The sequence below is a fragment of the Prunus avium genome, chromosome 1 (assembly GCF_965620075.1).
Source record: "Prunus avium chromosome 1, drPruAviu1.hap1.1, whole genome shotgun sequence".
In the NCBI taxonomy this organism is placed as follows: Eukaryota; Viridiplantae; Streptophyta; class Magnoliopsida; order Rosales; family Rosaceae; genus Prunus; species Prunus avium.
In genome coordinates, this window is record NC_142284.1 from 9,166,511 (window position 1) to 9,194,510 (window position 28,000).

A 28,000-nucleotide genomic window follows, 5' to 3' on the forward strand; every position below is an offset into this window, starting at 1 on the left:
TCTAGAATATCAAAAACGTGTATACTGTTTTTATTCTCTAAAACTTAACTTGGATCTTAAATTACAAATTCATTTTTTGGTTTTTATTTTACGAAAACATTTTTCGGAAATTTGTTCAAGAAATGTTACCAGATGGGTCCTAACTTCATGGAAAACATAAACCACTTGTTAAGGAGTGAAGTAGCGACTCTCCTTTCGACTCACTTAGCAAAGCTAAAAAAGAAAGCATAAAAATGATAAAATTCTCATTTGCAAGTAGAAACTAAAAATTAAGAATTAAAAAATAATAATTCAACCGCTCACTAGAATTTTTTTTTCAAATGAGGATCGTTATATCATGTTGTGTTGCCAATATTGAATAGCAATGATTTTTGGAGAAATGTTTCTGTTTGACAGTAACACCGGGTGACAGGAGGTGTCATGAATATTTTCACGACAAGCTTTAGCTGGCTATAATGCTTAGCAAATTCCATGGACAGTGACCTTCACCAAATAACCCTTGTCTAACTGTTTGAATTTGCCCAATGTAATGAAATCAGGCCAACCCCAAGACGCCGGACCCGAGGCACTGAAACAACGATGATTTACTAGCAGATTAGAAAAAACGATGATTTACCATTTGTATCCTCCAGCATCAAACTCCCCTGACTCAAATCTATCCGCCGAATGCTTCTTTAGCAACGAAAACGACTCTATTTTTAGAGTGTAAGGAGTTGGCGGTGAATCTGAAAATGGTCTTGAAACCTTTGCAACGCAACAATTAAACATTTTATTAATTAATGGAAGGTATATATATATATGTACGTATATAAATACATGCATGTATGCACATTGATTGATATCAACCGGTCCTTTTTTTTTTTTGCAAATGTGGGTTAAGTTAGCATTGCCCACCCCCTTGCACCCAAGTTTGAATTTCTCTTTCCATAAGTTAAATTAATTTAACGTAAACTAGACTCTCATTAATATTTTTAAAAGCAAAATAAAATGGAACTTCCTTTTAAGGCTTGAGTAGTTTCTTCAACACAAGTTCAACACAAGCTCATACATAGATAGAGACAAAAATAAGTAGATGTTACGTACCATCTTGGTCAAACTCAAGACTAGCCATGCCAATTAAATTGACCACCAAACTTCCTTCTATAGATACAGGTTGGTGCCAGAAATTTGATCAAGAAAAAGGCTTCAGCGACGATTGGAAAGAAAGTTATAGAAGTGGGTCTAATCGCTGAAACCTTCTTTCTTGGGGGAGAGGAGTTCTTTTCCGATAGAATTTTTACATATCTGACACTCCTTTACCAATACGACTCCTTAATTGAATTAAATTACATTTAATTAAATTAAATAGATTGGGCCTTATGGGGTTTGACCCATCGTAAAGGTGACAAGATTGGGCTTTTCCTATAATTTGAGTATTGTATGATTTTTGCATAGTTTAGGTCCTTTTTATGGGCTTATATGTGAAACTCTCAAATAAAAAAGAGCTTATTGGCAATGTAAGAGCAAGTCCACCCATAAAGGCAAAGGCAAGGCTAAGGCAAGGCAAGGGCTGCCACTATTCATGTGAATAGTGGCAGCCTTGCCTTAGTTGGCTCCACCCTTGGAAGGCTAGGGCAAGGGCAAATACTATTCATTATACTTTATTTTTTATTTTTTTATACTTTAAACCATTAATTATAACCTTTTTAGATAATATTTTCGGTTGTCATGTGTCACTATTTATTATAAAATTCTCACCTGAAATTTGAGATAACATTTTCGGAAAAAAATTTCGGATAAGATTTTCGGATAAAATTTTTGGTTGCCACGTGTTCATTTTTATTATAAAATTCACATCTCACCATACAATTGAAATACCTACTCACTCATCATACAATTGAAATACTCCCGGTCTTCATAGTCCGACATAATTGAGTACAATGACGAATCAATCATTGGCGGAGGCGGTTCCACCGGATCACGACGTGGGGGAGTATTTTTCTTCAGAGGACGTAATAGTGCCATTATTTCCGACACGGAACGCACCACTGGAACCGATTGCGGGCATTGCTCACTTGAGGAGCCATGTGTAATGGTTTTCCTCTTTTTTGTTTTGCCTTGAATAATCTATTTAAAAAATGAAATTAGAAATGCAAGAAAGAAAGAAAGAAAGAAATATATATATATATATATATATATATATATATAAATTTTACCTCGTCGCCAAGATTTTGACCTCTTCGAAAGTTTGTCCACGAGCCTCCAGCTTCGATGGAAGAGGCCATTTATATTTTTCCACAAATGGAATTTTGTAATAGAAAAATGCGAGTGGAAAGTAAAAAATATTGGAAGGAGAAGAGTTGGTATGAAAATTTGGTGTGGAAGGTGAATAAAATTGATAGGTATTTATAGGGAAAAAATCTAGAATTTTTTGATATTTTTTAAATTTTTTTATGAATTTATTTCGAATTTTTTACAATTTTTTGGTAGAAAAAACGAGGATCGTCGGATTTCTGCAAAAAAACTGGATCGGAGAGCTGGGGGATCGCCACGTGGCTTCTGCCCGTTGGGGCTGGCAGGCGCTGACGTCACGCTGACGTCAGCGGGCGCAAATCAATTTTTTTTTACTGTTGGCGCGTGAAATTCACGCGCCAACGGTAAAAAAAATTTGATTTGCGCCCGCTGACGTCAGCGTGACGTCACGGCTGACGTCAGCGCCTTCGGGCTTCAGCCCAGGCAAGATCTGCCCGTGGGCTTGCCCAGGTACGTAGGACCCACCACTTGCCCGGGCTTCTTTTCTTCCGCTGGAGCTGCAATGGGCTAGCCCGAGGGGCCTTTTGCCCGGTTTTGGTGCATGGCTGGAGGGGCTCTAAGATGTAAAAACGAACTCTAAAATTAACTAAGTATATACCCTATTACTAAAGAGTGCTGCTAAACGAACCCTAAAATTAACTGAGTACACCCTATGGAACTACCAAAAATACCCATGATACACCCTAATACGTGTAGCATTACTTTATAGTTGATTTTCAACTTGACTTTTTTAATAGTGTTTATAAATCTTTGACTTTTCATATGGATTTATGCTTCTACTAAGACTATTGACACTTCTTTTGCAATTCCAAGTTCTTGCAATCACCACCTCTTTCGTTAAAAACACAAAAGGACAAATGGGAAATTAAGCACAAATTATCTCATAACATTTTTTGTGCTGGAAGAAGCCAAATGAGCAAAAAGCCATCATAATTATTATACTTATGTTACCAAACAAGAACTGCCATTGGTATAATGAAAATGAAAATAATAATTCATGTCACCAATATGATGCTTCACAAAACTACTCAATAAATATAGGGTCATTATCATAAGGGTCCGCTACACTAGCTTCATATCTAAACTGACATATACGATCCTGATATGGCATAAGCCAATCTGATGCAGTTATGGTTGCACATCTTAACCAACGCTCATCAACTGGTGGCATAGGGTGTTGACCTTCCAAATAAACATGTAAAATTAAAAATTAAAAATTAAAAAATCAAGTTATGTGAAAAGAATAATAAGCAAACATATATATGCATAAACATCTTAATTGTTTTACCTTAATCCAGTGGTTGTGGTTAACAAATTCAATAGAAATCTCACGGCGATAGATAGAATCCAATGGAGCAGTCTCATATGAAAAAAAATGTACGTGACTGATGCACTGACCAAGTCATGAGGATTACATTATAACAAGATGCAATGAGGTGTCCCATATCTAGTATAGTCATCCACCTATCTTGAAGTGGGAAGTCCTCAAAATAGTCCAACATATACTCAATATGTTGTACCCGTTCCTTACCATTTAATATGACATATTCTTTCCTCAACTCCTTCAACAAGTCTCTGCATACTTTGCGCCAAGCATTGTCACCAAACTCCATCAATGATCCAATGACTCCTGTTTGTACCATATCTGACCCTCCACTCGTACAACGACACGTGGATCTTATAAACTCGCCCAAGTACCCAAGGCCTCGGACAATCGGCATCGGCCACCGATGGCATTGTCTCAAAGCTGCGAACAGCCATTACGAGCCCAACTCGTCTACAATCGGCATCCCCTACCGATTGTAGAGAATCAGCCTCGAAGTATCCGCCCAAAATATCTAAGGACTCGTGTCAACCTCATAGGGCCCTCCCACGAGTCCCACATCGAAAATGAGTACTAAGAGCACACAAGATGCCCTCTATAAATAGGCCCCTTCCACTACAATACAGGGGTAAGACTTTTCAGCTTGACTTTTATACTTCTATATGGTCAACAGCAAGAGCTCTTAAAAACAATCTTACTTGAGCATCGGAGGGTCTTAGGCTGGTTCCACACCGGTTCCATAGACCTCACGAGCTTCGCTTATCTTCTATTCAGGATCGGCATCCAAGGACAGGAAGAATCGGCATCCAACATTCAATCGATCTCTCGATCGTCCATCCCACTTGTAAGTTGCACTCATCTCTATCTGTTCAGATTTAGCGCCAACAGATTGGCGCCGTCTGTGGGAAACAACACAAAACGCTATGTCGTTCTCCTTCACGAGTGCTCTCGGCACCCTTTTGAGCCATGCCCTCGGCACCTCCTACAATCTGCCTTTGGCCTTCGGCACCCATCATCATTCGGCGCGTGCGATGTCTTCACATCCCCCCAATGATTCGGCATCTGCCATCGGCCTTCGGCACCCATCATTATTCGGCGCGTGCGATGTCTTCACATCCCCCCAATGATTCGGCATCTGCCTTTGGCCTTCGGCACCCATCATCATTCAGCGCGTGCGATGTCTTCACATCCCCCCAATGATTCGGCATCTGTCTTTGGCCTTCGGCACCCATCATCATTCGGCGCGTGCGATGTCTTCACATCCCCCCAATGATTCGGCATCTGCCATCGGCCTTCGGCACGCATCATTATTCGGCGCGTGCGATGTCTTCACATCCCCCCAATGATTCGGCATCTGCCTTTGGCCTTCGGCACCCATCATCATTCGGCGCGTGCGATGTCTTCACATCCCCCCAATGATTCGGCATCTGCCTTTGGCCTTCGGCACCCATCATCATTCGGTGCGTGCGATGTCTTCACATCCCCCCAATGATTCGGCATCAGCCTTCGGCCATTAGCTTCAGCCATGCCGAACGGCACCTTCTAGGAGACACTTCTCCAACGCATTTTCTCAAAGCCATCAGCTTCGGCCATCAGCTTCGGCCATAAGCCTTCGGCCATCAGCTTCGGCCATCAGGCTTCGGCCATCGGCTTCGGCCATCAGCTTCGGCCATCAGCTTCGGCCATCAGCTTCAGCCTTCGGCCATCAGCTTCAGCCTTCGGCCATCAGCTTCGGCCATCAGCTTCAGCCTTCGGCCATCAGCTTCGGCCATCAGCTTCAGCCTTCGGCCATCAGCTTCAGCCATCAGCTTCAGGCTTCGGCCATCGGCTTCCGCCATCAGCTTCAGCCATGCCGAACGGCACCTTCTAGGAGACACTTCTCCAGCGCCTTTTCTCAAAGCCATCAGCTTCGGCCATCAGCCTTCGGCCATCAGCTTCGGCCATCAGGCTTCGGCCATCGGCTTCGGCCATCAGCTTCGGCCATCAGCTTCAGCCTTCGGCCATCAGCTTCAGCCATCAGCTTCAGCCTTCGGCCATCAGATTCGGCCATCAGCTTCGGCCATCAGCCTTCGGCCATTAGCTTCAGCCATGCCGAACGGCACCTTCTAGGAGACACTTCTCCAGCGCCTTTTCTCAAAGCCATCAGCTTCGGCCATCAGCTTCGGCCATAAGCCTTCGGTCATCAGCTTCGGCCATCAGGCTTCGGCCATCGGCTTCGGCCATCAGCTTCGGCCATCAGCTTCAGCCTTCGGCCATCAGCCTTCGGCCATCAGCTTCGGCCATCAGCTTCAGCCTTCGGCCATCAGCCTTCGGCCATCAGCTTCAGCCTTCGGCCATCAGCCTTCGGCCATTAGCTTCAGCCATGCCGAACGGCACCTTCTAGGAGACACTTCTCCAGCGCCTTTTCTCAAAGCCATCAGCTTCGGCCATCAGCTTCGGCCATAAGCCTTCGGCCATCAGCTTCGGCCATCAGGCTTCGGCCATCAGCTTCAGCCTTCGGCCATCAGCTTCGGCCATCAGCTTCAGCCATCAGCTTCAGCCTTCGGCCATCGGCACATCATGCCGTCTCTTATCCAAGCTCACTACCTTGGGCACTTGGGGGACTACATACCACCATCGGCAACTATGGGACCATTGTGTCCGGGTCAGAATGCCGAATACACATTCAAGTCCCCAACCGAGAAGCTTCTCAATCGGCAACTTGGGGGACTACTGTTTGTACCATATCTGACCCTCCACTCGTACAACGACACGTGGATCTTATAAACTCGCCCAAGTACCCAAGGCCTCGGACAATCGGCATCGGCCACCGATGGCATTGTCTCAAAGCTGCGAACAGCCATTACGAGCCCAACTCGTCTACAATCGGCATCCCCTACCGATTGTAGAGAATCAGCCTCGAAGTATCCGCCCAAAATATCTAAGGACTCGTGTCAACCTCATAGGGCCCTCCCACGAGTCCCACATCGAAAATGAGTACTAAGAGCACACAAGATGCCCTCTATAAATAGGCCCCTTCCACTACAATACAGGGGTAAGACTTTTCAGCTTGACTTTTATACTTCTATATGGTCAACAGCAAGAGCTCTTAAAAACAATCTTACTTGAGCATCGGAGGGTCTTAGGCTGGTTCCACACCGGTTCCATAGACCTCACGAGCTTCGCTTATCTTCTATTCAGGATCGGCATCCAAGGACAGGAAGAATCGGCATCCAACATCCAATCGATCTCTCGATCGTCCATCCCACTTGTAAGTTGCACTCATCTCTATCTGTTCAGATTTAGCGCCAACAACTCTAAAACCACAATTACCATCACTCTTAACATCTTGTGCCCCTCTAATATGTATCAACATATGTTTAGGAAACCACTTGTTAAACTCTGGTCTTAAGCAAGAGTCATCTACAATGGGTTTAGGCCTATAAACCTGCATATTACAATTGCATAAGCCCAAATTACAATATAAACGACAGTATACAAATTTAATATTGTAACTACTTACATGTAGCTTCGAAGGCGGCTTCTTTGGATTCACATATGGCAATGGTTGTGTCTGACTATTGCATACTGATCGCTTTTGGGGTATGGTCTTTGACTTCTTAAGTGGCAGTCTTGTAACAACATTGTCAGTCGAGTGTGCACTATCTTGACCAAATATGAAAACCTCAAAAGCAGAAGGCAAACGTCAAGTAGATGTGTCAACTTTTGGGCGACCTTTTGTTTTAATCTTCACCTGGGGTTGTGTAAGCGTGGTAGATGCTGGATTCATAATCTCTTGTAACTTCATACTAACATGTCTCTTTGTCTCAGAACTACAACTTTGAAACCACTTCACAATAATTCTAATTGTGCATTTTCTAGAGGATTGTTCGATGTAGCAGTAGGTCGGGGCTCCAACAAATCTAACTTTCTCCAACGAGGATGAATACAATCAAGTGGAATGGGCCTATGAGTCCGTTTGAACTCTTGCATCTCATGTACACATGGCAATCAGTGTGTGTGTTTTATCATGCAACCACATGATATCGAATCAACCCCAACATAATCTAACCGCTTCAGCTCAACTATAATAGTATCCAACGCAGAAATAGATACAAAACCAATCAACTCCTTGAAGTCTTCTTTCCTGCAGTCATGTTGCACAAATGACAGACTCTTTTCTCAAATAATGATGCCTTTATCTCAGTGTGTTGCAATTCTATTAAAGGATGATTTTTGTCCCATGATGTTCCAAATGTACACATGCTATTACCAAGTTGTTTCTTCAGCTTTCCATGTGCAGTCTCCGCCCTGTATATTGTAGCAACATGTTTCATGTGAAGTAATTTATAATGTATGCTATATAAATATTAACTGAAAATCAATAATAAATACCTATTTTATGTTGTATTCCCAAAATGCATAATGTGTTCGTCCAAGCAGCAACAAATCTTTCTTTATAAGGAATCAACCATGTCTCCTTCACATAGTTGACCACAAAATTGTGATCTTTGAAGTTGGTTTGCAAGGCCAGTAGATGTCTTTCATATTCGGCTTATGTATTTGATGAAACAAGCATATTCCGTGAAATTAAAAATTTGTCTGAACTAGCTTTGTCTTCAAATACATTTTTGCACTTTGCTAAGACTCCCTTATTAATATGTCATGTACATAATAAATGTCAAACACCAGGAAAGACTTCATGGAGTGCATTCATGATAGCTAACTCTCTATTTGTGACAATAACACTAGGAATTGAATTATCATCCATAACACTCCTCAATCTAGCCAATGCCCATCTGTAGTTGTCTTCTTTCTCAACACTAAGATTAACAAATGCAATTGAGAATGTAAGATGTGTAGACGTCATCCCCACAATCTCCAAAAGTGGATAGCGAAACCTGTTTGTCTTGTATGTGCAATTCATGATCAAAATATGAGGAAATGCGCGCAGTAGCTTAATACTTGTAGAGTGAGCATAAAACAAATCACTTACAATATTAGCAGTACCATAGCTTCTATGCCACTCTACATACTCATGGGCAAACAAATTTCGTAGCAATACCTGCATCTCTGACGTACCTGCTTTCTCAATCACCCTGCTTTTTTGTCTAGCATTGTAGATTGTCTTCATTGTGGTCACATTCAACCCATCTTTACGTTTAAGAGTATATAATATATCCTTTGGCCTAGCCAAACTCTTAGACATGTCAACCACTAGTAAATTCTCTTCCACAGTTAATCTCCCTGCATATGAATGCCCTTCCATATTTAGTGCTGCAGGATGGTTATGAACTCCACATACAACCTCAAGTTGCCATGCATCTCCAAGACCTTAGTTCACACCCTTCAATGAAAAGGGCTAACCACACTTCTTCGTACTAGTAGACTTCACACTATTTTTCTTCAGAGGGTTTGAACTTTGATCAAGCTTATGTATTGTCTTGCTATCTGATTCCACAACTTTTTTATTCCTAAATTGACCACCCCTCTCACAACAAAATAGAATCCGACTGGTCTTGAATTTACCAGCTCCTCCAATATCAGACCTTTTAATGACAATCACAAAGCCATTCCTTTTCCCTTGTTCATGAGTTCATCTTATTAATGCATCACAACTAACAAATATCTGTAAAATCACTAATTAATATATATATATATATATATATATATATATATTCATTAATTTACCTCGTTTGTGATCAATTCGTTTCTATAGTCTAAAACACATTGTTTATTGATGTCGGTGTCTTACTTAGATGCATCTTCTGGATGCTGTAAAAAAAAAAACCCTCATATTCGTCATTGTTCGGTAGCCTAAACCAAAAAAAAAAAATCGAAGTTAATACCTCTTTTGATGACTCCCTCGAAATGTATGAAGCATCCATTCCAAAATTTTAAATGTAACCCAATTTGCAAATCTGCATAATTTCAAAATTACAAAAGAGGCTTTGAAACTCCTTAGGATAGGAATCCAAATACAAAAATAAATAAATAAATAAGCAATTCAAATGGCGCATTACTTTACAGTGGAAAGACCAATAAGGGCAATAATTCCTGAGCTATGCCTCAGGCCACAGTGGAAGAGAAAATTTCACCATATGAGGAGGAAATAGAATTTAATAATCAATGAACTAATTTATATGAAGTTCTGTCATGAAACAATAAACTAAAATAAAATTACACCATGTATACAAGCTTATATGCAAAATTAAAGACTAATTGGATTCTAAAGTGTACAGAACAGATTGAAACATTCATGTTATTTACTCACATCAAGAAACAGCAAGGCTACTTTTTAAGCTGTCAAATCAATATGCAGAACTAGTCGACATTGACAACAGCCAAGTCAAAAGCACCCTTCCAAAAGTTGTCCAATGTCGAGTAGATGTGTCACCGAATAGAAGGTTACTTTTTAAGTTGTCCAATCCAAGTTGCCAAGAAATAGTTCTGAGAAGAAAGAAGGAAAGCTTCATCTGCTCCAAGCTGTGCTAGAGCATAAGGAACTTCGTATCAGAAGCGGAATCAGCAGCACAAGAAAGAAGAAGGAACCCCAAGAAGCCATTCTGACTCGCGGATCACAAGGATGGACACCAAGCAATCTCTTGATTAGGGTTGAATATGGTTGGTAGGGTGTACTTATTAAAATTATATTTGTTTCACAATTCCATATATCCTTTTTGGTCATTTTATATTAGAGTAAATCAGTAATTCAATAAATACTTTTGTAGTAGGGTGTACTCAGTTAATTTTAGGGTTCGTTTACCAGCACTCTAATATAAAATGACTAATTTACTCTAATATAAAATGACCAAAAAAGATAGAGTGCTGCTATTTCCACCCTCTTATCATATTTCCCCACCCACCATGTAAATTCGAAAAAAAAGCACAGTCTTATTTTTCCACCCACCATTATTCCTAAAATACCCTTTAATTATTCATTCAAGCAAATTCTCATTGCCAACAAGAATTAAGGCAGCTTCGATTCCGCCAGTAGTCATCAAATCAGCCTCACCTCGACAAATGTGATTTGCAGCAGCATAGAAATAGTAATTTGAAGTAGCACAAGCAATCGAAACTGAATAATTTGGTTCCATAACACCCAGATCAATACCAAGCAACGCAGACCCCATGTTTGTAATAGCATAAGCGTATAAACCTCATGATGGTTTGAAAAAAAATCTAACTAGGGTTGTATGAACATATATAGGGTGTATGGAACAAATTTAATTTTTATTTTAAATATTTTTTGTCCTTAACGGTAATTATGTACAATGGTAAAATAGGTTATTCATGTTTAAAATTAGTATGGGATGCAAAGAGCAAATAATGGAGTGCCAATAAAATCACTCTTTTTTTTAATTTTATAACATTTTTAAAGATTTTGTTATTATTATTTTCACACATCATCCCCAATTAAATATCCCTAATTAAATATCAGTATTTTTTAGGTCAAAATCCCTAATTAAATTTAAATATTATAAGAATTATTTTTTAGTCCAACACAACACCAAACATAGGTTTTCATTATTTTTACAATCCAGCTTCTAATTTGCAAGTAGAAAACTTTACAACATTTAATTCAACCGCACGCATGAATCACCAAAAGTCTCTTGTTTAAAGAAGCACCAGAAAAACAATTTCAAATAAGAATCATTATATCATGTTGTGTTGCCAATAATGAATGGAAGAAACGTTTTGGTTTGATGGTAACACCACATAGCATGATATGTGTTCGTTATGGGCGGACAGTGACCTCTGCCTCGACTACGCAAGTATTCATCACCAAATAACCCTTGTCTCTCTCTTTGAAAAAGCCCAACATAATGAAATTAGACCAACCCCAAGACGGACTCGAGGCTCTGAAACAATGACTAGCTGCAAGCACACAAAAAGAAAATAAAACAGACTAATCAGGATTGAGAAGAAAGAGAAAATAAAACAGACTATTAGGTATACACGTTTACCTTGACGAAAAAAATGCTTGGCGCTTAATTGATCTACGATGCGAAGAGTAAACTGTGCAAGTATTTTGGAGGCAGTAGATAACTTTTCTGGATTAGCCAATTTTAAGAAAAGAGAAACATGAGTATCCTTTACATCGTTCATTCCCTTGGGATAGAGGACTAACTTCCTGCAAACAACCAACAAATTACTTTAAAACAGAAGAACTAATTAAACAACAAGAGCTTAATCATCATCACAGAGAGATACCTACCATGTCTGCCCTCCGGCATTGAATGGTTTTGATTCCAAGCATTCGGGTTTTAACTTTGAAAATTCCTCAATCTTCCAAACATACTTGTTCATAAAATCATTGTTTTCTTTCTTATGAATAAAATCATTGTTTTCTTTTGATACAATAACAGCATTGTTGATCCTTGGTAGGCACTCTGCCTTGCCCGCTCTTCTTTCCTTACAAACAAAGACCTCGGCTCCAAACACACAAGTATCATCAATGAGATAGCCATTGGAAGCATCAGCAAATGGTTTCAGAGGGATAACTCTATCGAAACCCACTTCGAGCATCGCCACGTGCAAGCACATCTTCTTTAGATTAGCATCTGATAAGCAAACAAAATTAGAAGATCATGAGCAATTCATGCAACACAAGATATATGAGAATTAATTTCAAACAGATAGATAATATATAATGTATGTATGTAATATGTATACCCTGAAGAACCAAGTAGATTCCCTTATTCTGATCAAGTAAAAACAATCTAAAATCAACAAATACTTCCCAACCAGTCTCAAGTGATTCTGCTCCAGCCATTTCTAGATAGACAGAGATGTGATCTTCCACATTCTTCTTCTTGTATCCCTTTGGGTACACCACCAGTTTCCTGCAGTGATATCAAACATAAAAAATAATAGGGGCATTTCAATATAGACCCAGTCAATGACCAAAATGTAAAAAATAACAAGCAGATTAGAAAAACGATTTACCATTTGTATCCTCCAGCATCAAACTCCCCCGACTCAAATCTATTCAGCTTCTTTAGCAACGAAAATGACTCTATTTTTAGAGTGTAGTGAGTTGGCGGTGTATATGAAAATGGTGATGAAACCCCTGCAATGCAACAATTAAACATTTTATTAATTAATGGCAACAACACTAGAAGATACATATATATATATAATTTTCTTGCAAATGTGGGTTAAACCAATTGGCCACGGCATTACCCGCCTCCTTGCATGCAAGTTTAACACAAGCGCATAGGTCGACAACAAGAATTATATTTTACGTACCATCTTGCTCAAACTCAAGATTAGCCATGGCAATTGACCACCGATCTTCCTTCTATAGAAAGAAAGTTATGGAGGAGAGATTAGAGTTCTTTTCCGATAGGAATACGATTTTATATATTCAAAGATTATTCCTCATATTATCTGACACTCCCTTATTAATGCGACTATTTCATTAAATTATTGGGTCTGATCCTAAAGAGGTGATGACAAGTTTCTTAATAAATAAATAAATACAGTGACATAAAATGTGTTAGAATATAATCAAGAGGATCACGTGTTAAATGCACCTAATGGTTAGGCTAGTTAGTTGCTGAGCTGTCAAGTAAATAGTCAGATGTGTTAGTCTGTTAATGAGTTTGTTACAGAAATAAAGAAATTCCAGAGCTTTCTTATATTCTTTCTAGTTCCTTCTTCTTCTTCTCGTTTATCCTCTACTCTAATACCATATTTCTTTTCTTTTTGAAATATATTTTGTCTATAGTTAATTTTTCAGTGATTTTTTTTTTGGTCAAAAGGTATTTGAAGATGTTTTATTAATGTTGACCTTGCACATTGTCGGGAAATTTTTCATATTTTGTTAAAAGTTTGAATGAGTTTGAGTTTATAAATTTGGACGCGATAAGTTAACTATTTGGTTTGGAGTTAAAAATAATTTCACATTGATGAATGTAACACAACATAAATAGCTTAGTGGGTTTTGAATTGCAGATCAATGGTCTCATATTCAAAATCCCATAGCACCATAGTAGTGTATGTATGATAAACCTTTTTCCCCCTCTGGTTTAGACTATCTCTTGTACTAAAAACAAACATACGAAAACTCGTTGTGGAATTTAGACACGTTAAATTTTGGGAAATAAGATTACTACCGTTTGCAATGCCTTTTCCCTTTTGGATAGAGCAGCATCCTCTTGCAACAATGAACATTTTCAGATTACGTAGGTGCACTTCAAAGTTTATTCTTTTTTTATATTTACAAGCAAAAATTTATTTTAAACCAATCTACACAGCGCGGATGAGGATTCGAACTCGGATACAAAGTGGGAAGCAATCCACTCTAACACACTCAGCTAAGGTCATGTCTGCTCTGAGTTCATTCTTTAAAGTGCAATATCTTACATGAATTTTTTTGACAATCAATGCAAATTAACTGCATGGATCAGCGGCATTTGTATAGTTTAAGACTCAAAATATTTATTTTCTTTTTTCTGTTTGAGGAAAAAGTTTAGCAAATAAATGAAATTATTTTATTCTTTCATTCATTCTGGTAAAGTTAGAGCGGCCTATTAGAAACAATTTAGGTTTTTATGGCTCAAGTGGTTAAGAACAGTTATTCATGTGCATGAGGTCATGTGTTCAAATGCCCCATCCCCAAAGAATCCTCATAGTGAGTGGCTACAATGTTTTTTTGGGTTTACGATTATTCATCTTGTTTTGTTATTTAGAGTTTCACCAAAACTAAGTATATAAAACCAAAAAAGAAAAAAAAAAAAAACAAGGAGAAAAATGCCAAACCACATGTAGAGCAGTGAAGTAGAGACTCTCCTTCCGACTTGCTTAGCAAAGCTCAAAATGTTGATATACAAATGATAAAATTCTAATTTGCAAATAGAAACTAACACCAAAGTGTGTTGTTTAAAGAAGCACCAGAAAACAACTTCAAATAAGGATCATTATCTCCTGTTGTTGTGTTGCCAATATTGAATTGGAGAAACGTTTCTGTTTGACAGCAACAGCAAGTGGCTGTTAGGACAAGCTTTAGCTGACTACAATGCTGCAAAAATTCCATGGACAGTGACCTCTGCCTCCACTAAGCAATTGCTCTTCACCAAAAAACCCTTGTCTGACTGTTTCAAAATGTCAAATGCAACCAACCTAGAGCAACCGGAAGAGGGACTCAAGGCACTGAACCATCGACAACCTGCAAGAACACCAAAATTAAAACTAAAACAAAAGGGCTAATTAGGGTTTCAGAAATAAATTGAAAGGAGGGAAGTAAAAGAAGCAAAAATTACAGAGAAGAACCCCTCATAGAAATATATATTACATAGCATTAGGTTAGACCACATGCTTACCTTTACAACAAAAATGCTTCGCATTCAATTGATTAACGATGCGCAGAGTAAATTCTGTAAGTATTCTGGAGGCAGGTTCTGGATTAGCCAATGTTAAGTAAAGAGAAACATGAGTATCCTTTCCTTTGCCATATCCCTTGGGATAGAGACGTATCTTCCTGCAAACCACCAACAAATAAAATTACATTAAAACCAGCAGTAATTAAACAATAAGTTCATAACAAAGCTTAATATGATCAAAGATACCTACCATGTCTGTCCTCCAGCATAGAATGGCTTTGATTCCAAGAGTTCAGGTCTGAACTTTAAAGGTATATAAACCTTCCAAGGATGCTTGTACATAGCACTTTTGATCGTGTATAGGCGTTCTGCTTTGCCAGCTCTTCTTTCTTTACAAACAAAGACCTCGGCTCCAAACACACAAGTATCATTAATCAGATAGCCGTTGGAAGAATCAGTAAATGCATTCAGAGGGATAACTCTATCGAAACCCACTTCAAACATCGCCCCGTGCAAGCACATTTTGTTTAGATTAGCATCTGACAAGCGAAAAAAAACTAAAACATCATGAGCAAAGCAACACAAGAACTGGTCTATATCTGCTGAATGGATGCATTGAGAATTCTTTTCAAACAGATAGAAGATGTATAATGTATGCATACCCTGAAGAACCAAGTAGATTCCCTTATTCTGATCAAGTAAAAACAACCTAAAATCAACAAATACTTCCCAACCAGTCTCAAGTGAATCCGCTCCAGCCATTTCTAAGTAGACAGAGATGTGGTCCACATTCTTCTGCTTGTATCCATTTGGGTACACCACCAGTTTCCTGCAGTGACCAAACATGAAAAAATAATAACAATAATATTATTCATATATGTGCTGAAAATTAATCAAATCAAATCACAAAGGTATATCTAATTAAGTAGTAGATGAGAAAAACGATTTACCATTTGTATCCTCCAGCATCGAACTGCCCTGACTCAAATCTACCCGCTGAATGCGTCTCTAAAGACGAAAAGGACTCTACTTTTAGGATGTAATGAGTTGGCGGTGAATTTGAAAATGGTGTTGAAACACCTGCAATGCAATAATTAAACATCAATTAATATTCCTCTAAAAACTAGACAGTTCGGATCATTGAAATACAATGCGTGGAATATATATATATATATATATATATATATATATATATATATATATATATATGTATGTATGTATATTGCTCTGTCATTCCTGTAGGTCTGATGCTGCCTTGGCACCCCCAGCTTCCATATACTCGTTTGTCTTACGTACCAGCAAAATCTGGCTCAAACTTAAGATTAAGAGTAGCCATGGCAGTTAAATTTGACCACCAAACTTGCTGATGCAGCAGATTAATTGATGGAAAATCTGATTAATTAGGCTAACCAATTCCTCCAGATCAGTCTCTTAAGTCAGTGAAGGAAAAGGTTTGAGCGATTAGAAAGAAAGAAAGGCATGGAAAGTGGCCTACTTTTAGGAGAGTATAAGATCTTTTCCCATGTACATGTATCCACGAAAGATTCTTTTACTAAGCTAGAGCCTTATCGGGTTGTTATGTATATATATATATATGTATCAATTTGTTTTTCTTTTCTTTTTGAAAAATCTTTTGTCTATATATTTTTATTTTTTGGATGTATTGATTTGGTGACATGTTATGGGGTTTTGTTATTTTTCTTCTAAGGGGAGAAAGATTCAAACTCGGGTGCAGAGTGGGGTTTTGTTATTGGATGTGTTATTAGATATAATTTTTTTTAAGGTATGTCAAGATGTTTTATTTGTATTATATTACATTTATTGTATGAGTTTGAGTTTATAACACAATATACTGTTGTGAATTGCGGACACGTTAAATTTTGAGAACATGAACATGTTAAGTTTTACTAACAAATTATACGAAATAAGTTCATCTTTGGAATATCCTCCTGCAACAACCCACATTTTGCACTTCAAAGTTCATCTTTTAAGTGCAACTTTAGAAAAATAAATTAAATTTTGGTAAAATTAGAGCGGCCTATTTACAGTGAATTTTAGGCTTAATAGAATCCTTACAGTAGTGGTTACAATGTTCCCTTTGGGTCTAGGGTAAATCACTTTGTGTTTAGGGTTTTGGTATTTATAGTTTATATTAGAAAAATAATTTAAAAGAAACAAAAGGTGTTTATTTTATGATGCACATGGAATTGACTAACTGAGACTTCGAATGAGAAAAAACTTAAGCAAGCTCCAACAAAGCAAAATAATTTCATAAGGGAGGGTACAATAATAAAGTGATTTTAACTTTATGCGATTATGGGGTGAAGCACCTCCCTTCCATTTGCTTCTCTATAAGATCACTTTAAACCACTTAAAGTGATCGAGCCCCAAATCACTATACTGCAAAACTATGCTTGAAACTCACAAGTTTTGCTTGCTTTCTTAAATACTTTGCAATCATAGGCAAAAATCTAAAAGAAACAGAACCAATCACCAAATGCTACAAAACTATGCTCGTCATTACACTCCTGCCAAACATCAAAAATCATATTTCAATCTCAGCACTTTGCAATCAGAACACAATCTTGATCAACTGTCTCAGACCCCCCACATAATTGATACTTGTTTAAGCACAACATGGCTTGAAAAAGTGTTAGCTTGACGACTATAATCGGACCAGTATGCATTCCTGATAAACAGCAGGTTCAGAAAAACCTCAACTATGAAGACAATCCGACTTTGGCCTTGTGTACCCAAGACTGATTAGCTTCTGAACCAACAACTTTTCAGCATCTGCCTGAAATACCAAAAAGGAGGAGCAAATTATTCAGTGAAAATAACTAACAAAAGGTTTAAAATGAACAACCCTGTCCTGCATATATGCAAATGATAAAGAAACACACATCACATAGTCTCAAGTTCATGTGTGTTTCTGTAGGCGTTTAAGATTGAGCACAGACCTCAAGCATGGGGCTATTCTTAGGAATGTTGCAAGCCAGAATTATATTCAGTCCCGTCTTTAAAACTGTGAGAACCCCGGCATGTCAGACCATGGAACCGGAAACAAAAAGAAAACACAATGAAAAACTCAAACTTATCTAAACATAGATTGATAATTTACCTAATCTTCGAGCAATGCTCGACCCTGTATTATCAGAAGCCCCACCAAGTATGGATGTAACACCCACTGTACTGTTCTGTGTAAGTCATGGATACAAAGAAGTCAGAAATCACCAATGTAAAGAGAGATCAATTGAAGAGGAAACAAACACTAAATTATCAACTTACAGGTCTCATGGGTGCTGCTGCATACAAATGTCCCAATTTTGCAGAGTTGCAGCCAATCCATGCATATATCTACACTCAAAACAATGAGAAATTATTACCCAATTCAGAATTTGTTCAAACTTGTCAAAATTAATTGACCATGTATGCAAATAATCCGCCTAGATTTTTCTAAGCCAAAAAGATTATAAATTTAACGAATTTTCTTGCTTAATTTCGACTTGGGCAGTTCAATTCAACATCAAAATGGCCAAAAACTTCAAAATAAAATTGAATTGAAAGAGGGAGGAGGGTAAGGAAGATAACCTGCTTGGGAAGGCGCATGATTTGGAAGTGGAAAGTAGTTTCGTTGACGACTTCAGTGAAGCACGTGATCTGCACGCCACCAGCGTCGTCTTCGTTGCTGTAGCTGGGAGCAGCCGGTTCTTTGTCTTTCGAAATTTGAGCAGAGCTCAGAGCATGGTTTAGAGCACCGAGGTCTAAATCTTCTCGAGCCATTATTTACAGACACGAGCAGAGTGAGACTGTGAAATGGAGAAATGAGCGGGGTCAATCTCTCAAGGGTTTTGGCCCCTGTTCTTTATCTTGTTTTTTTTTTCTTTTCTTTTCTTTTTTTTTTTTTCCTTTTTTTTAGCAGGTGCAGTTGTTTTGTTTATATTTTTTTTAAGGACAAGTTATAGTCTAAACTACGGGGAAGAGGAGGGGGTTCAAATCTGAGTTTCTCTCATACACACACAAATAAGTGTCATGAGGTTCGAATTTGAGACCTCTGGTATGTAAGTTGTGGGAGCAAATATTTTCGTCTCCAATCAGAGCACGTCACGTGGAAAAGAAGATTATCTCTTAAATTAATTAATTAAACCATTTATTGAGATAATTAATTAATCAGGATAATATCTTAATTATATGGTATTATCTCATAATTAATAAAGATAATATCATTAATTGGGATATTATCATAATAAAGGGATATTATCCTAAATTATTAGATATTATCTTATAATTAACGAGATAATTCAAATATTATCAAGTCCGACTTCGAAAACCCTACTTCAAAACCTAGCTCCAAAACCCGAGAAAATACCCGAAGCTCTCTCTCCCTCTCCACTCTCCACTCTCCATATTTTCTCCACACGACTCCGGCCACCACACACGGCTCCGGCCACCCGGTTTACACCATACAACTCCGTACCCTTTGCTTAGCTATTGTTTTCCTACAAACACTCGAACTAACTTAAGCATCGGAGGGCCTTTGGCCAACACCCCCCGGGTGTGGTCTATTTACTCCAGTCTTTTTTACAGGAATCGAGGAAGAGAGAAGAGGAAGATCGAAGGTTGAAGGATCTAGAAGCGAATATTCTCCCGGGAGATTATTTGCACAAACATAAGTCAAGGCACTTTTTAACTGGACTAGATCCCGTTGGTTATTTATACTTTATACAAGAATTCAATAGTGAGGGCCTTATATATGGCCTTAAAGTGAGGCCAGTTCTCCTTTTTGGTGGAGTTATTTTATAGTGAGAGCCTTATATATGGCCCTTAAGTGAGATTATATCTCTTAACCGTTGGATCAAGCTACCCAATTTGATTCAACAGCTAACAAATTTAATCCAACGATTAGGAAATAGGGTCTCATCTAAAAGAGGCCCTCACTATAGAATTGTTTCTTTTTTGTTGTTTTCCTGGGCCTCCCTCTTGTTGCTTGTTTGGAGTTTATCTGGCCTCCTGGCTCTCTGCTTTTTATGCAGCCTTTGGGCTCTTAGGGATGAATTTCCAGGCCCAAAAAGCATTTTATTTTCTTCTCATTTCTTTGAAGAACGAAAAAAGAAAAAACAAAACAAGAGGAGAAAATAGATGGTGTGCAAAAGAGCATAACTTCCATATTATACATTATTTTATCTTTTTGCTGTCGAAGAAAAACAGTTTACAAACAATTATACAAAAAGAATTACTTCTAACTACAATAAATGGATTACAATGAGTAGCTTAAGCAACCCCCCCGCACCCCTTTCTTTCTTCACTCAAACCTCAGGATACAAACTTAAAAGGGGAAATATAAATTCAAACCAAAACAATGGATACAAAATATACAGCATAGTTTGAAATATAATTAAATTGCCCTCCTTGGCAAAGTTGGGCAATAGTGATCAGCAACATATTCTCAGATAGCCATCTTCTGTACCCACAAGAAACAATCTTGAGAAGGGTAAAATACTTATGCTTGACAAAACTGAAAAGTTTCTTGCTCCATGATCAGCCATGTAGAGTTTTTGGCATGTAACAGCCTGCTGCCCATCCTGCCAAATGGTTTTCATGTCATGCAAATTAGATAGGTGCTTAACAAGAAATGGTGATAAAGTGCATTGTTGTTTACCTCATCACCAGATTTGGATAAAGAAGAAAGTCCAATTTTATTTCTGGCAATCGAAATAACATCTTGGCCCCACACAGAAAACGAAGATACACCATCTGTATGACCCTTAAGAATTGTGGGCTGAGATGGCCAATTCCTGCATAAGGAGTTAAGTTTAATGAGAGCTTGATAGTGCAATATCATTTCCATGATGCTAGAAAATAGATAAAAGAAAAAGTACTGGATCAATTTAATGCAACACAATTTGGGCTCCAATCCTCATGAACGTCTAAAACTCACATAACATATAAGTAAACAAAGGGAAACCCAGGGAGATTGCTCCATCCAAATTATTTGAAAGTTATCATTAAATAATGTCTTAAATTACCTTCTCAAGTCCCAAATTCTTAAAGTCCTGTCAAGAGAGCTGGACACAAGTAAATGGTCCTCTGGTGCAGCCAACTACATGAGTAAATGGTAAATTAGAATTGAAATTAAACTAAAGTGAGGCTTTTCTCAAACTTTTTTGAAATACCTTTGTCACGTATCCATCATGAGCCTTCCAAGAGGCAATAACATTGCCACTCCTTGCATCAAATAACCTACAATGACCAGAACTCAATCCAGCTGCAATCCAAGATGGGGAAGAAGCTCCATCTGGTTGCATTTTGTCAGACCCACAGGAGCATATGGTAGAAACAAGGGAAGGATAACCAGACTCCGTAGAATCCCCCCTCCAAAGGTGAAGCTTTTGTCCTCGGACAACATCAATGAACCTGTAAGATTGAGAAAACATTAAAACCCGAAACTGCACGAAACGTTTCCTGGTCTATATCAGCTTGTAATGGGATATCTGTGCAACAATATGTATTTACCTGAGAGAACCATTTCCAGTGCCAACTACAAGCTTTTCACCAAATTCTGTCTGATGCATACAAGTATACAAGCTACCATCAAATGCGCCGGTCAATATTCCACCGGACAGTGTATTGGAACTGAGCATATTGACCTGGTCCACATTGACCCTGGAGGAAGAAGATGGAGAGCTTGCACTATGTGCAGAATCCACAGATGGTTCAGAATATACTGAAATTAATTTCCCAGTTCGGCTATTCCAAACATGTATTGTCCCATCACAAGACGCAACTCTTCCACTAGACGACAAGACACAAATATCATTCACAACCTAAGAGCCACAAAAGCAGTTAGAGACATGTGCATGACCATAAGTATCTGAAAGCAGAACCAAACTCGGATCTGAAATATGTGCATGACCATAGTTCCATGGCAAGAGACAATTATCAATGTGATCACAAGGAATCATATAGTATGGAAGGTTTCAATTTAAGCACATGAGAATAGTTTCAACAGAAAAAGGCAAAAAAGAAAACAAAAAGAGAAAAAGTAAGGCAGAATAGGATAAACAAACCTCCTCATGGCCATAGTATCCCGATACACAATTAATTCTAGTCAGCTCCCATTTCTGAACAGTTCCTTTGAACCCTGCACCAATCCCTGCAGTAAAAACCGTACATTCATCTGGACAGACGGCTAAATACCGTAAGGCCCCAGGATGAGCACGGACTGAGTATATGACAGATGCTCTGATCTTCCATGGATGTTCATCCTTCACACCCCCAGCACGCCCAAGAAAATCAGGCCCGTCCCAGCTAGCAGCTGGACTAGGGAACCAAAACCAGGGCTCCAATTTAAAATTTGATGTTGCTGCATGCATTTCAGCTGGACTCTGATGCATTTCAAAGAACCGTTTTTGAGGCATCAAGTTTTTGGCACTTCTAGACCCTTGTGATTGAGGAATTGACCATCCAACCCCATTGAGCAACAGCTTAGCAGGACTGTATTCAGAAGTTGAGCCCTTTCTGAATGCATTTCTTTTACTGAGTATAGTGTCTGAACCACTTCGAGACAATTCTCCTGTGTGTTCCCACTGAATCAAGACAGGTTTAGAATATGAAGTGCAATGGTGTGGGTATTGTGTTGGTTGTCCATATATCTTATCTGTGTCTATGTGTGTGTATTTATGTATGTTGAGAGGGAGGGTGGGAGTACACGTGAAAGAAAAACCCTCATATTAATGAAATGGTTAAAAGCAAAATGATAGTGTACCTTCCAGTTATGATACTGTAGGAGATATTGCTCAAGTAATAACCATGTTGCACAACACTGACGAAGCTTCTCTATGCCAAGAAGGGATGCAAAAGAAGGATACAGAAGCAACCTGCCAACAGCCTAGCAAATTCAACACATATTTGAGGAGGAATAGAACATGTGCAAAAATTATATTCCACTGTAATCTAGTAATTAAGCAGATTAAATGAACTGAGAAAAGCACTTACACAAGGTCCATACGACTTTCAATCAGAGCCCCATCAATTTTTGGCTTTGAACCCTTCAACCTTCTGCCAAAGGAAGTAGAAGCATTGGCAGTTTTTGGTGAGAAAGCAAGCTCATCAAATAGCTCTTTAAGTTGTGGCAAAACATGCAATGCTGTCAAATCCGGTCCTATCCGCTGACAAAATGCCATTAGGGTTGTAGCAGCAACCTGGACAAGAGAGGCATTATAGCATTATGGGAAATTACAACACGCTGGCTAGTATGTGAGATGCTTGAATGGGAACTTTGGGGGTAGGATGGAGGTAGAAGGTATGACACAGGTAGGATATAGAAAAATGCAGCCTTTGCATCTGGGGGACACTCATTGGACTTTTAAAATAAGTGTATGTGCATGCCGGAACAGCACCTGAAGCACTCTATATTCTAAACTTGTCTGCATAAGAACCAGAACATGCAAGCAACTTTTATCCTGCAAAATATAAACATTCTATTATTTCCAAGAAAACTCAGTTTTCAAATTAAATTAATAAGAATCAAATCCCATACTTCAATTAGCTCCTTTGCAACCACCTCCCTTGGCAAGAATGCAACTAGGCCATCTATTGTCATTAAACAATCAATAAGAGCGAAAGCACTCCAGCTGTGGACAGGCTCAGGTTTATTCATACGTGAAATGTCAATGCAGGAATGAAATACATGTTTTAGCAATGGTAGCATCTGTCTGACGATGAAGCTCTCTCCCAATAGACCACCTGGAAATTGAAAAAATAAAACGCTTACAAGAAGAACGTGCCAATTCAAGGAAACATTATTTCACAATTCATTGAACAAGAATACCAATTCGAACCAGCACGTCAATTCCATCACTACTGAGACCTTTCCCAAAGCATTGAATCAGAGGCAAGATTGTCTGGGGCAAGAATGATAGTTAGCGTGATAATCCCAGTGAAAAAATTACACTTCTATGAGTGTTTGAATGTCTTTGTCTAAGACAGATTTGCATAATTTTTATTTTATTAAGTCACAAAAGCAAGAGTGTTGGGGTTGGTTTAACCTGATGAGTGGTAATAGGTATACCAAGCTCTTCACTTGAGACAATCAGCAGCACGGAAGCGGCAGCTGCTGAACTCTTATGAGCAGCAGCATACAAGTTCAAAATCACAAGAGGATGTACAGTTTCTAGATATGCTTGTTTGCCAGTTTGATTCCATATCTCTTGAACAAAAGAGTCTTGTAGAATAGAAACCTTTAGGTGTGAATAACCTGTAGTCTGAAACACAGACCTCTATAAGAAAGAGGTTCAAAAGAAAGTTTCACATAAAAATGAAAAAATAAAGCTCAAAACTTGCCTGTAAAATCCTCTGGATGGCAGGCAAGACTATTCGTTTCACTGCTTTAGGTGTCAAATTTTTGATAAATTCTTTCAGTAATGTATAGGCCCATTCAGCTTCAGTATCTGATAAAGGAGTCACCACAAGCGATAAGCAATAAGGAGCACACATTTCAGCAGCAAATGTTCCCATTGCCTTCAGGACTCCTTGCTTTGCAAAATTCGCAGCATAATGAAGGCGAGATCCACCTTTAGCCAGAAGCTGGAGGGGAGCAAGAAACAAGTAGGATGCCTTGACTGTGGTAGGAAAATAAGGTGATTCCAAAAGACACTTAGCCGATGGTCTCCTAATTTGTGTTACCCAGAGAGAGAGAGAGAGAGAGAGAGAGAGAGAGAGAGAGAGAGAGAGAGAGAGAGTGAGAGAGGGCAAGGGAAAATGCATAGCCCTATAATACCTCATTGTATTCACAACTTGGAATAACATATAGTATCGAAATTAAAAATCAGAATAACTAATACCTCATGCAATCCTTTTGAATGCAGGCTTCGACAAGTAATCTGGTGTGAGGAGGAAGTTCATGTATCAGTCCAGGTAATAAACCACTGTTCAAGTACACGGCCAATGAGGTTGGATCAAAAAGTGGCTTCCTCAAATGAAGTTCTGCTAAGAGACAACCAACAGAAAATATGTCCCTTGCAATTTCTTCAGAAAACGTCTTTGAACATGATGATTTCTGTCTCCAAAGCAATAGCTCTTGATATCCACTGGAACCTTCATCCAACACCTCAACATGCTCAAGAAGATAATTTGTATCAATATGTCGCAACCACTGGTTTTTCTTAGTGTCAGATAGAGTTACACTTTTCTTAACATACTCGCCTGATGACTCTTCTACAGGAGCAATGTCCTTCACGGAGTCTAGATGGTAGCCATAGAGGGCACTCAAATGCATAGCATGTTCACAAAAGGCAGATGCATCTTCTAATTCTTGCAAGTAAGAAGTTTCAAACAGGACAGAACAGTCACTACTTAATTCATTCATTTTCCCTTGATACAAAGCTGACCCGTTGGTGCTATCACATGGTTTCGGTATTGCACCTCGACGCATAGGGTGAGGTTGAGTAAAAAGCTGACGGCGTCCCGTTGACCTTGGCATCATGGGCTCTGATGAAGGAAGCATTACATTCTTTGCAGCAACGGCTGCCTGACCTACCATCTTGTAACCAAAGGTGATATCAATCCAATGATGGAGTTGGCGTGAAACCCGATCGCTTTCTAAAGCATCACGATGCAATTTAATGAATTCCTCAGGACCACATGCCCATGAAGGTACAGCCAAGTCAGTCATACCAGCATGAAGTGAATGAAAAATTTGGGGATCGCAGTAAAACTCTGGAATGCACTCATCAGGGGTCCATTGATAGAGTCTTTGCATGGTAGAAGGATATTCATTAGGTTCATAGACTGAGCGAACAGCCATACGTAGGACACTCAAAGGTAACCTCCTTGCTTTATAACTGCAGACAGCCAATTCAGAAAGACATTCATCAGATACATGATGTGGGAACTCTGATGTTGAATAGGTGAAGTCCAACTGTTCATCACCTTTAGCCAACCTCCATTTACTCTTGTTTAGATCCCGCCACCCTGCATCTGAATTCTCATCAGGCTTCATGCTAAAATCTATTACCCATGGCATCACTGTATGAAATGTGTGGTCACCCCACCTTCGCCCAGCTAATCTATTCAAGATGAGCAGATACTCAAAATTACTAATCTCTCCCCTCCACCATTGTTTAAAGTCACGATGCCAGTCTATAGATGGGGAAAGCTTCAAATCAGCATAAAGACCTTGAGAAGGACAACCAGCTATAGAGCAACCTACCTTTTCAGGTATAATAGTTGTGCATCTATTACCTCTAGAACTTGGAGTAAATCCTACCCCAGGCTTATCACAAATACACAGCCAAGACCAACATGATTCGGTAAGCATCACACTGGATGGACATATATTGCCATGGGAAACCCCTAAACCATGAATATAAGCTAGAGCAGAGAGTAACTGGTATATTAGAAACCTTATATGCCAATCAGACTTTAAGGCATCGGGACTATAATGCATAATGTTTTCCAAGGTATGTGGAGTTTTGGGAAGAACTATATCAATATAATTGGATGCCCTAACCATCCCAAGTACGGGAGCAATATTTGGATGCCTCAATGAGCCAGGGAACTGATTCTCATCAAACGACGGTACCCCAAGTAAGTTAAGAAAATTTACACTGTCTCTTCCTGAAGCTTTCCCTTCAATCAAGAGACTAAGTGAGTTCAAAATGTGATCTTCCAGAGACCTGGACAAAAATTCCGAAGCAAGCTCTTCGAAAATGGAGTCTGAACAAATGCCAACGTGAGTAATCGGCGCCAACCCGCTGATCACCCTCGAGCAAGAAAACCTACTGGAATGGTTACAGGCAGAACTCTGTAGAAATGTTTTCGTGCCACCATTTGATAAACACGGAGACATGTTCAATAAAGAATCCAACTTTGGTTTTTGGTCATTGTTAACATCAGAACTAACTTCCTCTTCATCTCGAGTCACTTCAGAGGAAGTGATCGTATTAGCAATCACACTATCACTGCAGCCTTCATAATTATCACCTATATATTCATTACTGAAAAGAAAAAGGCAAAAACCCAAATAGTTTCTCATTCTCCTTGATCATCTTAACAATAAACAAACCCACAGACTAATTTCGATTCGTTTTATACATCACCAATGTGCTATGAGTATCGTTGCAATATTAGTAATTATATCACAATTAGAAGAAGAAAAAAAAAAGTGAAATCGATTGATCTTACACATATTTGGTCAAGCAATCTTGTTCATGACTGGGCAGATAGCTTAGCAAAAACTGAGGAGCTGAAGCAGTTTCCGCACTTGAATTACACAACTGCAAAAACCAACTGCTTGAGCATTGAGCTTATTTATACAAACAGAAAAAAATGCAGAGAGATGAGAGAGAGAGAGAAGGGGGGGTTGGAGTTGGACCTGAACGACGGCAGTGGAGCCGAAAGGGAAAGCGGAATCGGAGAGCCCGTAGACGAAAACGAGCTTTTCGGAGAAGTCGGATTGAATCCGTCGGTGGAGGCAGTCGAAGCACATTTCGTGCGCCATGTTTAGGCTTCTTCCTTTTTCGGTTCTTCTTCTAGTTGGAAATTTCTTCAATTTTCTTCTTCATTTCTTTCTTTCTTTCTTTCTTTCTTTGGAGCTTTTGGTGTCTCTCTTACCAGTTACCTACTTCGCTTCAGCACTTTGATCGACAGGTGCGCGCTACTGGGTTGATAACTGGAAAAACAAACCAACCCCCAAAAACACTTCAACGCCTCGTCACTTCTGTTTTTTCGTTTTCTTTTTTCTTTTTTCTTTTTTCTTTTTTTCGTTAATTCACTTATGTACGAACACGAAGTTGTATTTACCTTCCTACCCATCTTACGGAATAAAGTTGTGTTTTTATTTTATTTTTTAAAATATGCAACAAAAGAAAATACATTGTACTTTACTAAATAATGTTGCATTCTTTCAATCGACCGAAAAATATGTTGCATTCTAGGTAAGAATACAGGATTCAAACTTCAAGATTCGAACTTAAAACTTCTGCCTCTTTTAAGATTGAAGCTAGGAGTGTCACTAAACCAATTGCTGGTTAGTAAATATTTTGTATATTTATTGTTTGGGAAAGTCCTTCAATTTCTC

At 38.7% G+C, this 28,000-nt stretch overlaps 4 protein-coding genes across 6 annotated transcripts; all 4 read right to left on the reverse strand.

The window, feature by feature from the left end:
• Nucleotides 1-459: 459 nt before the first annotated feature.
• LOC110751960 (uncharacterized) lies at nucleotides 460-12,875 on the reverse strand. The gene is made up of 7 exons (XM_088256106.1): nucleotides 12,848-12,875; nucleotides 12,545-12,668; nucleotides 12,272-12,441; nucleotides 11,814-12,159; nucleotides 11,563-11,729; nucleotides 11,352-11,473; nucleotides 460-483 (listed from the first exon to the last, which is right to left on the reverse strand). Exons 1-7 carry the CDS (start codon nucleotides 12,873-12,875, stop codon nucleotides 460-462), a joined length of 981 nt encoding a protein of 326 aa, XP_088112232.1.
• A 1,493-nt stretch (nucleotides 12,876-14,368) lies between these two features.
• On the reverse strand, nucleotides 14,369-17,012 carry LOC110752411 (uncharacterized). Its single transcript, XM_021953060.2, has 6 exons — nucleotides 16,219-17,012; nucleotides 15,873-16,002; nucleotides 15,585-15,751; nucleotides 15,173-15,461; nucleotides 14,923-15,080; nucleotides 14,369-14,768 (listed from the first exon to the last, which is right to left on the reverse strand). The coding sequence occupies exons 1-6, from the start codon at nucleotides 16,256-16,258 to the stop codon at nucleotides 14,614-14,616; spliced, it is 939 nt and encodes a 312-aa protein (XP_021808752.1). The 5' UTR covers nucleotides 16,259-17,012; the 3' UTR covers nucleotides 14,369-14,613.
• Nucleotides 17,013-17,442: 430 nt separating this feature from the next.
• LOC110748267 (proteasome assembly chaperone) lies at nucleotides 17,443-18,803 on the reverse strand. Its single transcript, XM_021948267.2, has 5 exons — nucleotides 18,514-18,803; nucleotides 18,211-18,279; nucleotides 18,044-18,119; nucleotides 17,883-17,947; nucleotides 17,443-17,719 (listed from the first exon to the last, which is right to left on the reverse strand). The coding sequence occupies exons 1-5, from the start codon at nucleotides 18,703-18,705 to the stop codon at nucleotides 17,639-17,641; spliced, it is 483 nt and encodes a 160-aa protein (XP_021803959.2). The 5' UTR covers nucleotides 18,706-18,803; the 3' UTR covers nucleotides 17,443-17,638.
• Nucleotides 18,804-20,062: 1,259 nt separating this feature from the next.
• LOC110752153 (protein serine/threonine kinase) lies at nucleotides 20,063-27,653 on the reverse strand. 3 transcript variants are annotated; one of them, XM_088246754.1, is made up of 17 exons: nucleotides 27,296-27,652; nucleotides 27,106-27,197; nucleotides 26,870-26,918; nucleotides 24,765-26,839; nucleotides 24,265-24,592; nucleotides 23,970-24,185; nucleotides 23,753-23,825; nucleotides 23,462-23,667; nucleotides 23,322-23,384; nucleotides 22,918-23,123; nucleotides 22,688-22,799; nucleotides 21,990-22,508; nucleotides 21,436-21,746; nucleotides 21,096-21,336; nucleotides 20,949-21,022; nucleotides 20,582-20,717; nucleotides 20,063-20,504 (listed from the first exon to the last, which is right to left on the reverse strand). In XM_088246754.1, the coding sequence occupies exons 1-17, from the start codon at nucleotides 27,419-27,421 to the stop codon at nucleotides 20,355-20,357; spliced, it is 4,977 nt and encodes a 1,658-aa protein (XP_088102880.1). In that variant the 5' UTR covers nucleotides 27,422-27,652; the 3' UTR covers nucleotides 20,063-20,354. The 3 variants fall into 3 exon arrangements, 2 of the variants coding, with proteins under 2 accessions (XP_088102880.1, XP_021808452.2); XM_021952760.2 differs by having other exon boundaries at nucleotides 24,765-26,918; XR_015832823.1 differs by lacking the exon at nucleotides 20,949-21,022 and having other exon boundaries at nucleotides 20,365-20,504; nucleotides 24,765-26,918; nucleotides 27,296-27,653.
• Nucleotides 27,654-28,000: the final 347 nt, after the last annotated feature.

What these genes read in the sequence shown, in the direction of transcription:
- LOC110752411 (XM_021953060.2), bottom strand. Translation starts at nt 16,258, where the DNA reads ATGGCTACTCTTAATCTTAAGTTTGAGCCAGATTTTGCTG. An exon ending in GATGCTGGAGGATACAAATG is followed by an intron (nt 15,752 to 15,872) that starts GTAAATCGTTTT and finishes TGGTCACTGCAG; the next exon opens with GAAACTGGTGGTGTACCCAA. An exon ending in GAAGCATTTTTGTTGTAAAG is followed by an intron (nt 14,769 to 14,922) that starts GTAAGCATGTGG and finishes GTGTTCTTGCAG; the next exon opens with GTTGTCGATGGTTCAGTGCC.
- LOC110748267 (XM_021948267.2), bottom strand. Translation starts at nt 18,705, where the DNA reads ATGGCTCGAGAAGATTTAGACCTCGGTGCTCTAAACCATGCTCTGAGC. An exon ending in TCATGCGCCTTCCCAAGCAG is followed by an intron (nt 18,280 to 18,513) that starts GTTATCTTCCTT and finishes TTTTGAGTGTAG; the next exon opens with ATATATGCATGGATTGGCTG. An exon ending in GAGCATTGCTCGAAGATTAG is followed by an intron (nt 17,948 to 18,043) that starts GTAAATTATCAA and finishes GGGTTCTCACAG; the next exon opens with TTTTAAAGACGGGACTGAAT.
- LOC110752153 (XM_021952760.2), bottom strand. Translation starts at nt 27,421, where the DNA reads ATGGCGCACGAAATGTGCTTCGACTGCCTCCACCGACGGATTCAATCC. An exon ending in ATTCAAAAGGATTGCATGAG is followed by an intron (nt 24,593 to 24,764) that starts GTATTAGTTATT and finishes AACACAAATTAG; the next exon opens with GAGACCATCGGCTAAGTGTC. An exon ending in ACTGGAAATGGTTCTCTCAG is followed by an intron (nt 21,337 to 21,435) that starts GTAAATACATAT and finishes TCAATCTTACAG; the next exon opens with GTTCATTGATGTTGTCCGAG.
- LOC110751960 (XM_088256106.1), bottom strand. Translation starts at nt 12,875, where the DNA reads ATGGCTAATCTTGAGTTTGAGCAAGATG. An exon ending in AATCTACTTGGTTCTTCAGG is followed by an intron (nt 12,160 to 12,271) that starts GTATACATATTA and finishes TTTGCTTATCAG; the next exon opens with ATGCTAATCTAAAGAAGATG. An exon ending in AATGCCGGAGGGCAGACATG is followed by an intron (nt 11,730 to 11,813) that starts GTAGGTATCTCT and finishes GGTTGTTTGCAG; the next exon opens with GAAGTTAGTCCTCTATCCCA.